We start from the raw sequence: 13,359 nt of genomic DNA, 5'->3' as shown, positions 1-13,359 counted from the left end.
AACGATTCCTCGCCAGATAAAGCCGTGGAGCACGTCAATTGTCTACAATCGTTGATTAAAATGTTTGTTTTGCAATGTTACACTATAATTAAGATTAAAGACAAACTACGAGCAGTGAAACGATTCTTCGCCACCCAGCAGTGTGAATGTCCAACGATAAACTAGTTGAAACATCCCTTTTATTTACATGGATTGTATAACTATTGGAATTTCCATAAGCAATAAAATAGTAAGAAATTTCCTCACCGCCCGCAGGCCAACTGCGAATTAAACGATTCTTCTATCGCACATTAAGTCGACAATTGACGTGCCCCACGGTTTTATTTTAGTCTAGTCTATGCATATGTTTATAATTCCCACGACTGAATCTTTTTTATTATTTTTTGGTTTTTAATACATTTATCTTAAACATTGCAATGTATGTTTAACATAAAACCGTTTAACTTAAAAAGTTTTTTACCTATTTTTATTTTTATCTTTTGATCACCTATGCATATAAAAAATATTTGATACATAGCTTCACACATTGCTGTGAAGGAAAAATAAACACGAAACTTTTTCTGACAGAGTGAGAGTATATTCGAAGGTACTTTCTTTCTCATCTACTCTACTGGATCTATGAAGTTACTCCTCGTTTAATTACTTGTCCAATTCTCTGATACCATATACAGTCCTGTTATCATAACTATTTTTTTACATTCATCCCATAGGGCTTCAAATATTTGTGCACGTGCATCCTTCACGACTAAGGTGGACGAAGTGACACAACCAACCCACAAGAACGTAAAGTGACTTATGTTTGAAATATTTATATTACTGACATTTGTCTTTTGTCGAGTGCTGTGTTATTTCTTGAGAGTATACAGGAATTTTTACTATTGGTTAGGATTATCGCCCTTTGAATTCCATCATCCAAAATAAGGTCTACAGTTATTTTGATAGCGTTGAGTTCACCCTTATGTGATAAACATTTCTAGTCGATTTTAAAAAGGAAGTTTTAATTCGATGACATGTTGTGAGCTTTTTATCATCAACAAATTCAGCAACAATAAAATCCAATAGTATTATGGTATGTTCAATAAATGTCAGCAAAAAGATGTCTTCAACAATGGCTCCAAAGCACGTCTATAATGTTTATTGAGATTTCACCGATATCCAAAAATTCACAAAAAAACTTCAATTTGTTTAAAGACAAAAGTTACTTTTTATATAAGCTGCGATTAAACCACGCCATAAAAATATTCCTCCTATTATTATATGCGATATTGCCAAAGACAATCTTAATCTAAAAATGTCTTCTTCTTTTTTAGGTCTTCTTTCATAGTCTGCTGGATTTCCCCGTAATTATTGAACAAAATTAATTTTATCGCGCACTAGTGTTTGACAATAAATGCAAAAAAACTGTTTTTGGGAAAACAAAATTAGTTGCCAGTAAACAGCTTTACCTGAAATTCGACGTTGAGTTCACAAATATTCAACTTCCCCACTATGCTACATTTTTTGTACGTCCGTATTATCAAAATAACATTCATATAAATACATTTGTTTTACTTATGTGGCCAAGAGCGTCGACAGAGTACGTCGAAAATGTTATGATCAAACATTTTCCTTTTTTTGGTGAAACATTCATTTGACCGTGCAAGTGTTTTGTAAAATCTAACAAGGAAAAATATCAACTGAAAAACATTGTTGTCAGCATTTTGATTTCAAAACATGGCATTATGAAATTTAAGCATAAAAATACATGTTGATAATAGAATATACGAAGTATAAAAAATAATTATTTTAATTAATTAAAAATTTAATTGCGGAATTTAAACGTCCAACTACTAGAAATTACATTTGCGTTTTCAAATACTACGTAACTGCACACACGCGATTAATAGCAAATTATTTATAGTTTTTATAATACAAATGGTGTATCATATACAAATGTTATTCGCGACAATATATGCATATGCATGCATTTAGGCAGTATACTTATTTCTAAACAGCTGTGGTGTATTCATAAAAATATCCGACACCATCATTGTCGACTGCTCGAAAAAAACTAAATATTCTAGTTAATATCACTGATACAACTTGGGTCAGACGTGAACAATCGTATGACAGTGTTGTGACACAATCAGTCCCGGTAATGTACAGGGGCGTAAGTAATGTTATGAGTATTAAGAAAACTTCACAACCCACATATTACATTCAAGAATTATCCTATCCTACATTTCGTGTTCCTCCTGAGACTGCCCAAACAGCAAAATCCAACCTGTCCAAAGACAGGCTATGGCTCCTGCCATGAAAATGATATTTGCATCGAGGTTTTACCAGAAACAACGACTGATTATATAAATTATTATATAAAATCAAAAAATTGAGGGATATTGCCTTTGGGGTTTTATAAGCTTTATCTGCATTGTCATTGCAAAAAGATGTAAAGAAGTATTTTCTTTTTTGCTATCAGCACTAACCCGATACTTGTTTGAGAACATCTATATTAAGAATTGAAATTTTATGTCCGAAATATCAAACATTTAGAAGTTATCGTGTTTGTAAATACAGCGGTGGAGTCCATATTTCAGTTAATGCCAAATCTTCCGCTAATTTAATTGATCTAAATGGTTTCCTCGATATAGAGCATATTAGTGTTTCCATTGAATTGGACAAATTTAAATTGTTTGTAACTTGTTCTAATATTCAATCTAAAAAAGTTAAAGATTCTGATTTTATTTTGATTCTTGGTGGTTTTAGATGGCTTTCAATGCCAGATTCTGAGCTCTAATTTCTTTGTCATCCGAAGCAAACAATATCGAATCTGTTTTGCAAATAATTCTTTATCATATAAATGGTGTAAAAAATTCCCAAAACAAAAAAAAACAAAACACCAGCCTCGCAGTTTAACAATAAAAAACTTGCACCAGTATTCAATGGTATTCTAGGTTATTTAAAACGATGAGCCAAAATAGTTTCCAATCCATACTAACAAGAGACGTACTCGTACCTATATTAGAATATGATTTTGTTGTATGGAATTCTCTATATGCAATATACTCAGATAAAATAGAATCAGTGCAAAAACAATTTCTGTTATTGCCCTTAAGAGGTTTACATTGGAACAATAATTTTGTTTTGCCTTCTTATCTAGTATAAATAAGTAGATTGCCTACAGGCTAAAATTAAGTAGATTGCCTACACTAAAACGCAGACGTATTTTGTTGAAGTCCATTATAATACTAAATATATTAAATGGTAATATATTACATTAATGTTCTTCATCTTCTGTTGTGATCTTGTATATTCTACCAATTATTATGTACCAATTTTCAGCGCACAAATTATTTAATGGGTGAACCTCTTAATAAAATGTGTGTGTATATTTTAGTATGAGCCTAGAAGTTATTAAAACTAGAATGATTTTATTTTTAAAAGATTAAAATAAGCATGTTTTATTATTTAACAGACTAGCTGATGAAGTAGATTTTGTAGCTGGTTTTCAATTTCTACTTAATCCCCCTACGAAGAGGGAGGTCACTAGGCCGGCAGGGGTGGGAAGTGAGGCCTACACTGCACCTTATAAATGAGAAAGTCACGCGGGTCATAAAAACAGGATTGACATTACATCGAGCGGTTTCCCAAAGATATTGTTTGCCACCACTTCTTTAATGAAGAGTAGTTAACATAATTTAATATTATTTTCAAATATTAATAGTTGCAAAAAGTTGCAACAAATAGTGTTACTTAATACAACAATAACGTGAGATTAGTTGTTATTTTGGTAGCAGTGTTAACATGCTCCGTTGTTTGTGTTCTGATTAATCCGGCTTTTCCTCAATGTTCAGGTTTAGGAATACTGCCACCTTTATGGGCTGTAGCCAGAGATTCTCTGGACGGAGTTGGGTAGATTTCTCGGGATAATTAAACAGATGCAGCGTATTGTGCGGGCATGTATCGCACGCTGGGCAGACTATCCACACATCTTCGTCAATTCGTGCCCAATACTACCCGGGTTTGCCTAGGCAGACGACGTTCTTCAGCTGCAATGAATGGGTGTGGACTCCGAGGATGGCATTCATACTGTAATTATTAACTACCTCTGCGACTACAACAGTATGAATGCTATTCAGACCCGCTTGATAGGCTTCATGATGTAGGGACTCTATCTTATATCGCTAGACCTCATACATACATGTATGTATGTAGGATGGCTTTGTTTTATGCCATGTTTTAAAAGGCTTAATAAACTAACCCTTAACCGTATGCCATGTTTACATTAGAACTTTCTGTAGGGTTAACCTACTTTAAGAGGATTTATTTGAAGTAAATATAATAGATTTTACACATTTAATCCAACTCCAGTGGGTAAAGTCATTTATATGAAAACGTATCGTTTTAAATTAAATTTAGACTGTGTTAGAGAGCACTTGGCTCAAACGTATTTGTTTTAAATTTCGTTTTTATAAACTTTATATTTAGCGCTTTTGTCCCTTTCCGAATATCTGACATGCCACTGTTACGCCAACAAGATTGATAGATAAAAATCCAACAGATGGTGCCACGCGAGGCGTTTCGCCATCGGTTCTGCGACTCATCAAGCTTTTTTGATGTGGATGGCTGATGAAAGCAGAATACATTATTTTACTATGATACACATAATGTAACTTGAAACATAAACGAACAAAAACTTTATACATATATCTCGGAAAGCATAGATTGCTCGAGAAAAAATTGCAGTGTAATCTGAGGAGTGACAACTAATAAAAATTTAACATCCTCCTGAAAAATGTCCACAAGGGATATTGTATTGAGAATCTATTAACCAATATGGGTTGTATTCGGACTTAAAGAGACATAATTCATTAATATGTAAACTGTAACTTACCAAGGACTATTATTTCTATAGGCGTTGTCAAAATTAAGAGATATTTCACATCATTGATAAATACTCCTGCCTTGGGCTTAACCAAACCAACGCTAACAATTAAATGACTGAGACCATCATAATAGGCAACATCGCGACTTTGTTCGTATGTCCAAATCTATAATTATAGAATATATTTATTATTAAGTTCAAATATTGCATCTCCTTATATACATATATCTCAGAATCAATAGTTAGCCATGCCCTTCCAATTTCCGGAAACAAACCCATCATGCAGTGACATTTAATATCTAAAACGAGGCGTCGAAAAGGATATGTAAGAGTTTATATTTTATCTTAATAAAATGGCTACGCACGTTTAAAATGCTCCAGAATTTCTGGGGGAATTGGAATTTTATTTATGGTTTGTATCTGGTTTATTTGTTTGTGTCCCATCGTAAGATTTGAAAGATTTTGGTAATCGTAATCATTCAGACCACTTGCGGTAGCCATTACATGCTGATTAATTCCAGTAATCTGTAAAAAATACGAATAAACAAAAAACAAAAAACATGCAAAGTCAAAAACCTTACTTCTAAAAGTCCAGGTGTAGACAAATCTATGGAATCATATTTTTCAAACATGTTTCCTGCTACATCAAGGAGCTCCAATTGAATATGCGTACTCATATTATTACTTTCAAACAAAAATCAACAGCAAATAAATAAGAAACTGCAACTTCGATGTATGAAATTGTTGGTAAAAACAGAAATATCCGGTAAATCTATCCTCGCGCGTTTTTGACAGATGCGGAGTTTAGGGACATGTAAGTCGACTTTCGAGTAATCGAAATTTAGAAGCCAATTTTAAGGTTTCCCTTCCACTCAAGCAGACTACCAAATAAGTGTTGCCAAATTTGATCGGAGGTCGGAGGATGGTCCAATTCCACTTTGGTCGGTTTCCCACTCTGTTGAAACATTAATTTTAAACTGTCACGTGTAATAATTTTAGTTTTTGCGAAAGTCGATATTTGATTTTGGCTTGCATTAACTAATCAATTAACTTTTTTAAAGGGTCACGAAAAAAACAACGGCATATGAAGATAGAGAATTTTTTTTAATAATGGGCTACAAAAACCTGTTCAAATTTGCCGCACAATCTACCATTTGTACTAATGGACTATTTGCCGGCATTGTTAATGGAATCGAGGCAAATTGCTGATTATAATGGTAAGAGAGCAAGAAGCAATATAATACCTACATTGCAAAATAGGAAATTATAATTGATTGTAGATTAAAGGCCTGCACAAGAAGAATTGTATGAATTATGCTTTTTTCGACACACTGACTTTGTCTATTCAATCATGCGCTATGTATTTGATAGGCAATGACAACCAACAACATCCCCCATTTTGATTCATGTGTGCTAAAGGCCTGCACAAGACGAATTGTATGAATTATGCTTTTTTCGACACACTGACTTTGTCTACTCAATCATGCGCTATGTATTTGATAAGCAATGACAACCAACAACATCCCCCATTTTGATTCATGTGTGCCATTGTCTAAAGGTAAGGTCACATTGAGCAAATATTTGACACAAATATGTTTTATCATATTTTTCCAAAAAAATGTTGTTTTCATACAGAGTTGATTTTGTGTTCACATTGCTCACATTTATTTGACAAATTTTGTTTGTTCAAACACCCATCAAATAGTGGCAAATAAAGCAATGACAAAACAGGTTTGACGTGCGGTCACATTTGAAAAATATATTTGATTAAAAAGCAGTTTGATCAAACTATCAAAAAACAAAAAATTGTTTGGTCGAAATATTTAAAAGAAGCTATGCAGCAGGAATAGGCGCTTTTTATTTTATGTTGTGGTGCAGCATCATATATTGCTGTCAAAGAGGACGAATCCATGAAAAATAGAAAAAAAAGACCATGGGTTCGAGAATGGTTGCGTCAAAGAAAGGAGGAAGGATGTTGCGTCAAATTGCTGACTCAACTGCGGGCTGAAACACCATCGCTCTATAAAAATTTCTTGAGGATGAACGCGGCAGATTTTGACAATTTGGTGAGTTTGCGTATAATTGAGATGAAATCTATAATGTTTCTATCATGGACTCCTTAATAGCTTAAATTAACTGCACCACTTTTAACCAAGAAGACGACACAATTACGTGAGCCGATTTCAGCTTCAGAACGGTTAATGGTTACACTGCGATACTTGGCAACAGGCGAGAGTTTCCGTTCTCTGCAATTCATATTCCGTATACCTCACAACACTATTTCAACTATCATTCCAGAGGTTTGCGATGCTATTTATAAGGTTCTACAGCCTGATTATTTAAAGGTAAACTATTAACTACGGTCTGGCCGAACTTACAAACGGAATTACAAAGTTAATATAGCTTCCATAGTATAATTGATAAATTTGTATTGCTTATACAGACCCCATCAACGGAAACAGAATGGCTAGCAGTATCGGAAAAATTTTATGAGAAGTGGAATTTCCCAAACTGTATTGGGTCTATAGACGGCAAACATGTCGTTATGACAGCGCCTTCTCATTCCGGAAGCATTTACTTCAACTATAAAGGCAAGTTTATTACTTTACCTATATTGTAATCAATTATTATTATTTTAATTTGTTATAGGAACTCACAGCATTGTACTCATGGCTATTGCAGATGCTTCCTACAAATTTTTATATATTGATGTTGGGTCCAATGGAAGAATATCAGATGGTGGAGTTTTCCGAAAAACGCCATTTAATAAAGGTCTGGTTAACGAAAAACTAAATTTACCACCACCAGAACCATTGCCAGGCAGAACAGTTTCAGTTCCTTATGTTCTTGTTGCGGATGATGCATTCGCTATGACACCCAATATATTAAAACCTTTCAGTGTCCGCAATATGAATGCAATTCAGAGAATTTTTAACTATCGTTTGTCTAGAGCTAGACGAGTTATAGAAAACGCATTTGGAATTCTGTCTGCCCGTTTTCGTGTACTACGAACCCCAATAAAGGTTGATCCACCAAAAGCAATAAAAATTACTACTGCCTGTTGTGTGTTGCATAACTACCTGATGTGCCGCAATAATTCGATATACTTCAACCCAAATCTAGTGGACCACTATACACAAGATGGAACACTAGTACTAGGTGAATGGCGCAGTGAACGGGCCTCTGATAGTCTTATAAATCTACAACCTCATCGGTCTTATATTGCACCTAATTGTTCTACTGTAAGGGACGAGTTTTCCCAATATTTTGTAGAAGAAGGCGAAGTTCCCTTCCAATACAAACATATATAAAAGTTTAAATAAAATGATATAAAACAATTTAATTGTAAAGATTTTATTTACAAGCTTTTAAAACAAATGAGATCCATAAAACAGAAAAATTAAAAAAATTCATTAATTATTTTAAAAATTAATTAAGTGATAAGTCAGTCATATAATAAAAAGAAAATAGGGATGTTTTAACACTCAAATAAATGATTGCTTCTCTCCTCTTCCAAACATTGTAAAAAAAACAATGTAACTTTATTTCTAACTGAAGCAGATCCACTGTCACTGAGTGTCTTCAGCTCACTTAGGAGATAGTTTGCGAATGACGTGTTGGGATCCAAGCTGTTTCGGTTGCGTTCTTTCATTGCAGCAACTGCCTCCCGCATAGTGTCCGCAATTTGTGTTGTTGCAGATTGCACAGTTGGAGCCTGTAACCGCCGTGGTGTTGATGTTGGTGGTGGCGTTGGCAAAGATGGCGATGCACAAACATCAAAAGCTGTAGAAATATTGAATTGAAATATTAACAAGGTAGAGATTTTAATATATATATACAAATACGGAACAAGGCGAGCGTAGGGGCTAAGCTCGGATTGACCTGAACAAAATGGTTATTATTTGAAAGCTTTTGGAATTACCTATCCAAAAAGTGGTCGGGGATGCTGGAACCGGTTCCGGAGTAATACAAGGAAAATTGTATTTTAGTACCATTACTTTTTGAAAATTCTCTGAAAACTTGAAAATGGACTCCATATGGGGTATAAAGATGTCCATACTACATTATGCATTAGTATAGTATAATGAAGAATGGACATTTTTATACCCCATATGGAGTCCATTATCGAGTGTTCAGAGAATTTTCTAAAAGTAATGGTACTAAAATACAATTTTCCTTGTATTACTCCGGAACCGGTTCCAGCATCCCCGACCACTTTTTGGATAGGTAATTCCAAAAGCTTTCAAATAATAACCATTTTGTTCAGGTCAATCCGAGCTTAGCCCCTACGCTCGCCTTGCTCCGTATTTGTATATATATATATTAAAATCTCTACCTTGTTAATATTTCAATTCAATATTTCTACAGATTTTGATGTTTGTGCATCGCCATCTTTGCCAACGCCACCACCAACATCAACACCACGGCGGTTACAGGCTCCAACTGTGCAATCTGCAACAACACAAATTGCGGAGACTATGCGGGAGGCAGTTGCTGCAATGAAAGAACGCAACCAAAACAGATTGGATCCCAACACGTCATTCGCAAACTATCTCCTAAGTGAGCTGAAGACACTCAGTGACAGTGGATCTGCTTCAGTTAGAAATAAAGTTACATTGTTTTTTTACAATGTTTGGAAGAGGAGAGAAGCAATCATTTATTTGAGTGTTAAAACATCCCTATTTTCTTTTTATTATATGACTGACTTATCACTTAATTAATTTTTAAAATAATTAATGAATTTTTTTTAATTTTTCTGTTTTATGGATCTCATTTGTTTTAAAAGCTTGTAAATAAAATCTTTACAATTAAATTGTTTTATATCATTTTATTTAAACTTTTATATATGTTTGTATTGGAAGGGAACTTCGCCTTCTTCTACAAAATATTGGGAAAACTCGTCCCTTACAGTAGAACAATTAGGTGCAATATAAGACCGATGAGGTTGTAGATTTATAAGACTATCAGAGGCCCATTCACTGCGCCATTCACCTAGTACTAGTGTTCCATCTTGTGTATAGTGGTCCACTAGATTTGGGTTGAAGTATATCGAATTATTGCGGCACATCAGGTAGTTATGCAACACACAACAGGCAGTAGTAATTTTTATTGCTTTTGGTGGATCAACCATTATTGGGGTTCGTAGTACACGAAAATGGGCAGACAGAATTCCAAATGCGTTTTCTATAACTCGTCTAGCTCTAGACAAACGATAGTTAAAAATTCTCTGAATTGCATTCATATTGCGGACACTGAAAGGTTTTAATATATTGGGTGTCATAGCGAATGCATCATCCGCAACAAGAACATAAGGAACTGAAACTGTTCTGCCTGGCAATGGTTCTGGTGGTGGTAAATTTAGTTTTTCGTTAACCAGACCTTTATTAAATTACGTTTTTCGGAAAACTCCACCATCTGATATTCTTCCATTGGACCCAACATCAATATATAAAAATTTGTAGGAAGCATCTGCAATAGCCATGAGTACAATGCTGTGAGTTCCTATAACAAATTAAAATAATAATAATTGATTACAATATAGGTAAAGTAATAAACTTGCCTTTATAGTTGAAGTAAATGCTTCCGGAATGAGAAGGCGCTGTCATAACGACATGTTTGCCGTCCACTTCTCATAAAATTTTTCCGATACTGCTAGCCATTCTGTTTCCGTTGATGGGGTCTGTATAAGCAATACAAATTTATCAATTATACTATGGAAGCTATATTAACTTTGTAATTCCGTTTGTAAGTTCGGCCAGACCGAACTTACGCTGTAGTTAATAGTTTACCTTTAAATAATCAGGCTGTAGAACCTTATAAATAGCATCGCAAACCTCTGGAAGGATAGTTGAAATAGTGTTGTGAGGTATACGGAATATGAATTGCAGAGAACAGAAACTCTCGCCTGTTGCCAAGTATCGCAGTGTAACCATTAACCGTTCTGAAGCTGAAATCGGCTCACGTAATTGTGTCGTCTTCTTGGTTAAAAGTGGTGCAGTTAATTTAAGCTATTAAGGAGTCCATGATAGAAACATTATAGATTTCATCTCAATTATACGCAAACTCACCAAATTGTCAAAATCTGCCGCGTTCATCCTCAAGAAATTTTTATAGAGCGATGGTGTTTCAGCCCGCAGTTGAGTCAGCAATTTGACGCAACATCCTTCCTCCTTTCTTTGACGCAACCATTCTCGAACCCATGGTCTTTTTTTTTCTATTTTTCATGGATTCGTCCTCTTTGACAGCAATATATGATGCTGCACCACAACATAAAATAAAAAGCGCCTATTCTTGCTGCATAGCTTCTTTTAAATATTTCGACCAAACAATTTTTTGTTTTTTGATAGTTTGATCAAACTGCTTTTTAATCAAATATATTTTTCAAATGTGACCGCACGTCAAACCTGTTTTGTCATTGCTTTATTTGCCACTATTTGATGGGTGTTTGAACAAACAAAATTTGTCAAATAAATGTGAGCAATGTGAACACAAAATCAACTCTGTATGAAAACAACATTTTTTTGGGAAAATATGATAAAACATATTTGTGTCAAATATTTGCTCAATGTGACCTTACTTTAAGGTTCGATCGTGGCATGGCTGACTCGAATATTTGCATGGTGTCATCGTCAAATTGTGCGTCATTTGTGTACGTGTGCTTAAATTGAGAGAGTGTGTGTGTGTTACTTTCGACGGTGAGGGTGTGTTTTTGTGTGTGCTGTAATTTTGAAGTAACAAACACCGCGTAAATATAAAATTGAGTTTAATAACAGAATGTGCATAGACATCAACAAATGAAAAGAAAAAATTAAATATATACTGAACAATCCCAATTTATTGGTGATTATCATAAAATTTTGGTCATAATTGTTTGCCTATTTATACCCTACACCACAAGGTGGTCAGGGTATTATGTCTTTGTGCATTTGTTTGTAACAGGCAAAAGGAAACGAGATAGACCCATAGTTTCTTTTGATGATCTGCATAGAATCACATTCTAGTCGATTTATGCATGTCCGTTCATCCGTCCGTCCGTATGTCCATGAATTTTTGTAAACAAAGTACAGTTCGCATTTATTGTCCTATCCAGATGAAATTTTGCACAAATCATTTGTTTGGCCCAAGGACGAACCCTATTGAAATTGGAAATAATGGGTCAAAATTTAGATATAGCTCCCATATATATCTTCGTCCGATTTTATTTTTATTGTGCACAAAATGTGTACTTTCAGCCCGAATAGTATGAAATTTTGCACATGCAACCAAATTAGGCCTCAAAATAAGTACGCCAAATTTTATCGAGATCGGTTCAGATTTGGATATAGCTCCCATATAAAACTTCGACCGATTTACGTTTTATTGTATTAGTATTCGCCAAGAAATTCTTTATTATAAACAAGTAAGCAAAGGCTACAGTCGAGCGGGGCCGACCGTTGTATACCCTACAACACTATAATAAATGATACAGTTTATATAGGTGAGATACTCGAAAGAATTCCACAAGATATTGTGACAAATAATAAAAGAAAACCATCAGGATTCGTTCTCTAATTTTCGAATAATAGCAACTTTAACTAATTTGCTCATTTCCAATTTATTGGTAGATGTTGCACGTAAATGGTCTTCCTAGATCTGGAACCAATATTTCCCAAAGACCTATAATCTCTCAGAAGTGGCAAAAGATTAACATTTATTATTGGTTTTTGACTGAAACGCATCTATATGAGATACAGACATTTGACTATATTCTTCAACGAAATCAGCGTTAACGAAATAGTCAGTATTGCGTCTTTCCTGTATTTGTGAATTCTCCAAAAAGTCACTGGAATGGACATTTTCGTATTTAGTCTACAAAAATTGGCAAACTATTTCGCACATTGAATATTTTTGGATGGCCATCTAAAACTGCTTGGCTTTTGCAATGTCCGGTAACCCCCATTCAAATGTGCGTGAGGATCGGGCGATAATTACGACCTGCAGACAATTTTGCACTTTTTGGTCCATTTCAACCTCTAAATATATGGCGATCATCTCCAAAAAGAGTAGGCTTCTATTTTGACCCTCATCTTATCCCCATGCAAAATTTCGTATGGATCGGGCCATAAATGCGATCTGTATATGATATCCTGATATCCTAACTACTTAGTTTTGTTAGCTGTAGAAATGTTACCAAATGTTTAATTCAAAATGAAAATATGCCAAAAATGTGACAAAATTGAAAAAATATGAGAAAATGTTAGAAAATCAATATTTTCATCTTTAGAGAGATATTTTTATGCGATTTTTTAGACGTTTTTTCTTTCCTGCCAAGAGGCGATTCTGAATTAATGAGAACTGTCGAAATTAGTTAAGCCGTTCTCGACATATAAGAGATTTTTCAAGCAAACCTTCTTTGATAAACATATATATCGCACATATTTTGCTATATATCCGTTTTGTTGGATGTTAACATCAATGTAAAGATCAGAAGTAACCTTGTCATGGCTTTGTGATTT

The 13,359-nt window shown here is 34.4% G+C and overlaps 2 protein-coding genes and 1 long non-coding RNA gene across 5 annotated transcripts in view; 1 reads left to right on the top strand and 2 right to left on the bottom strand.

The window, feature by feature from the left end:
- LOC101898679 (nuclear pore complex protein Nup154) overlaps positions 1–5,688 on the bottom strand; it is a 177,308-nt gene extending 171,620 nt beyond the window's left edge. Inside the window, exons 1-4 of one of the 3 annotated variants that reach the window (XR_009344012.1) lie at positions 5,446–5,688; positions 5,230–5,389; positions 5,087–5,163; positions 4,874–5,030 (exon numbers count right to left, since the gene is read on the bottom strand). Coding sequence is in view for 2 of the 3 variants with exons in the window: in XM_059130352.1 (XP_058986335.1) it covers positions 4,874–5,030; positions 5,087–5,163; positions 5,230–5,389; positions 5,446–5,541 (490 nt within the window). In the remaining variant the exon portion in view is untranslated. The remainder of the gene's footprint in view (positions 1–4,873; positions 5,031–5,086; positions 5,164–5,229; positions 5,390–5,445) is intronic. The other 2 variants (XM_059130352.1, XM_059130342.1) reach the window with 2 other exon arrangements.
- A 138-nt stretch (positions 5,689–5,826) lies between these two features.
- On the top strand, positions 5,827–8,194 carry LOC131800372 (uncharacterized). The gene is made up of 4 exons (XM_059130381.1): positions 5,827–6,930; positions 6,991–7,209; positions 7,308–7,455; positions 7,514–8,194. The coding sequence occupies exons 1-4, from the start codon at positions 6,775–6,777 to the stop codon at positions 8,173–8,175; spliced, it is 1,185 nt and encodes a 394-aa protein (XP_058986364.1). The 5' UTR covers positions 5,827–6,774; the 3' UTR covers positions 8,176–8,194.
- A 2,229-nt stretch (positions 8,195–10,423) lies between these two features.
- LOC131805801 (uncharacterized) lies at positions 10,424–11,473 on the bottom strand. Its single transcript, XR_009343831.1, has 3 exons — positions 10,933–11,473; positions 10,654–10,872; positions 10,424–10,544 (listed from the first exon to the last, which is right to left on the bottom strand). It is a non-coding gene; the product is annotated as an uncharacterized LOC131805801 (long non-coding RNA).
- Between the last annotated feature and the right edge of the window lie 1,886 nt (positions 11,474–13,359).

Source organism: Musca domestica, unplaced genomic scaffold, assembly GCF_030504385.1.
Source record: "Musca domestica strain aabys unplaced genomic scaffold, Musca_domestica.polishedcontigs.V.1.1 11, whole genome shotgun sequence".
NCBI lineage: Eukaryota > Metazoa > Arthropoda > Insecta > Diptera > Muscidae > Musca > Musca domestica.
The sequence above is the reverse complement of the archived record's forward strand: the minus strand, read 5'-3'. Positions and strand labels throughout refer to the sequence as shown.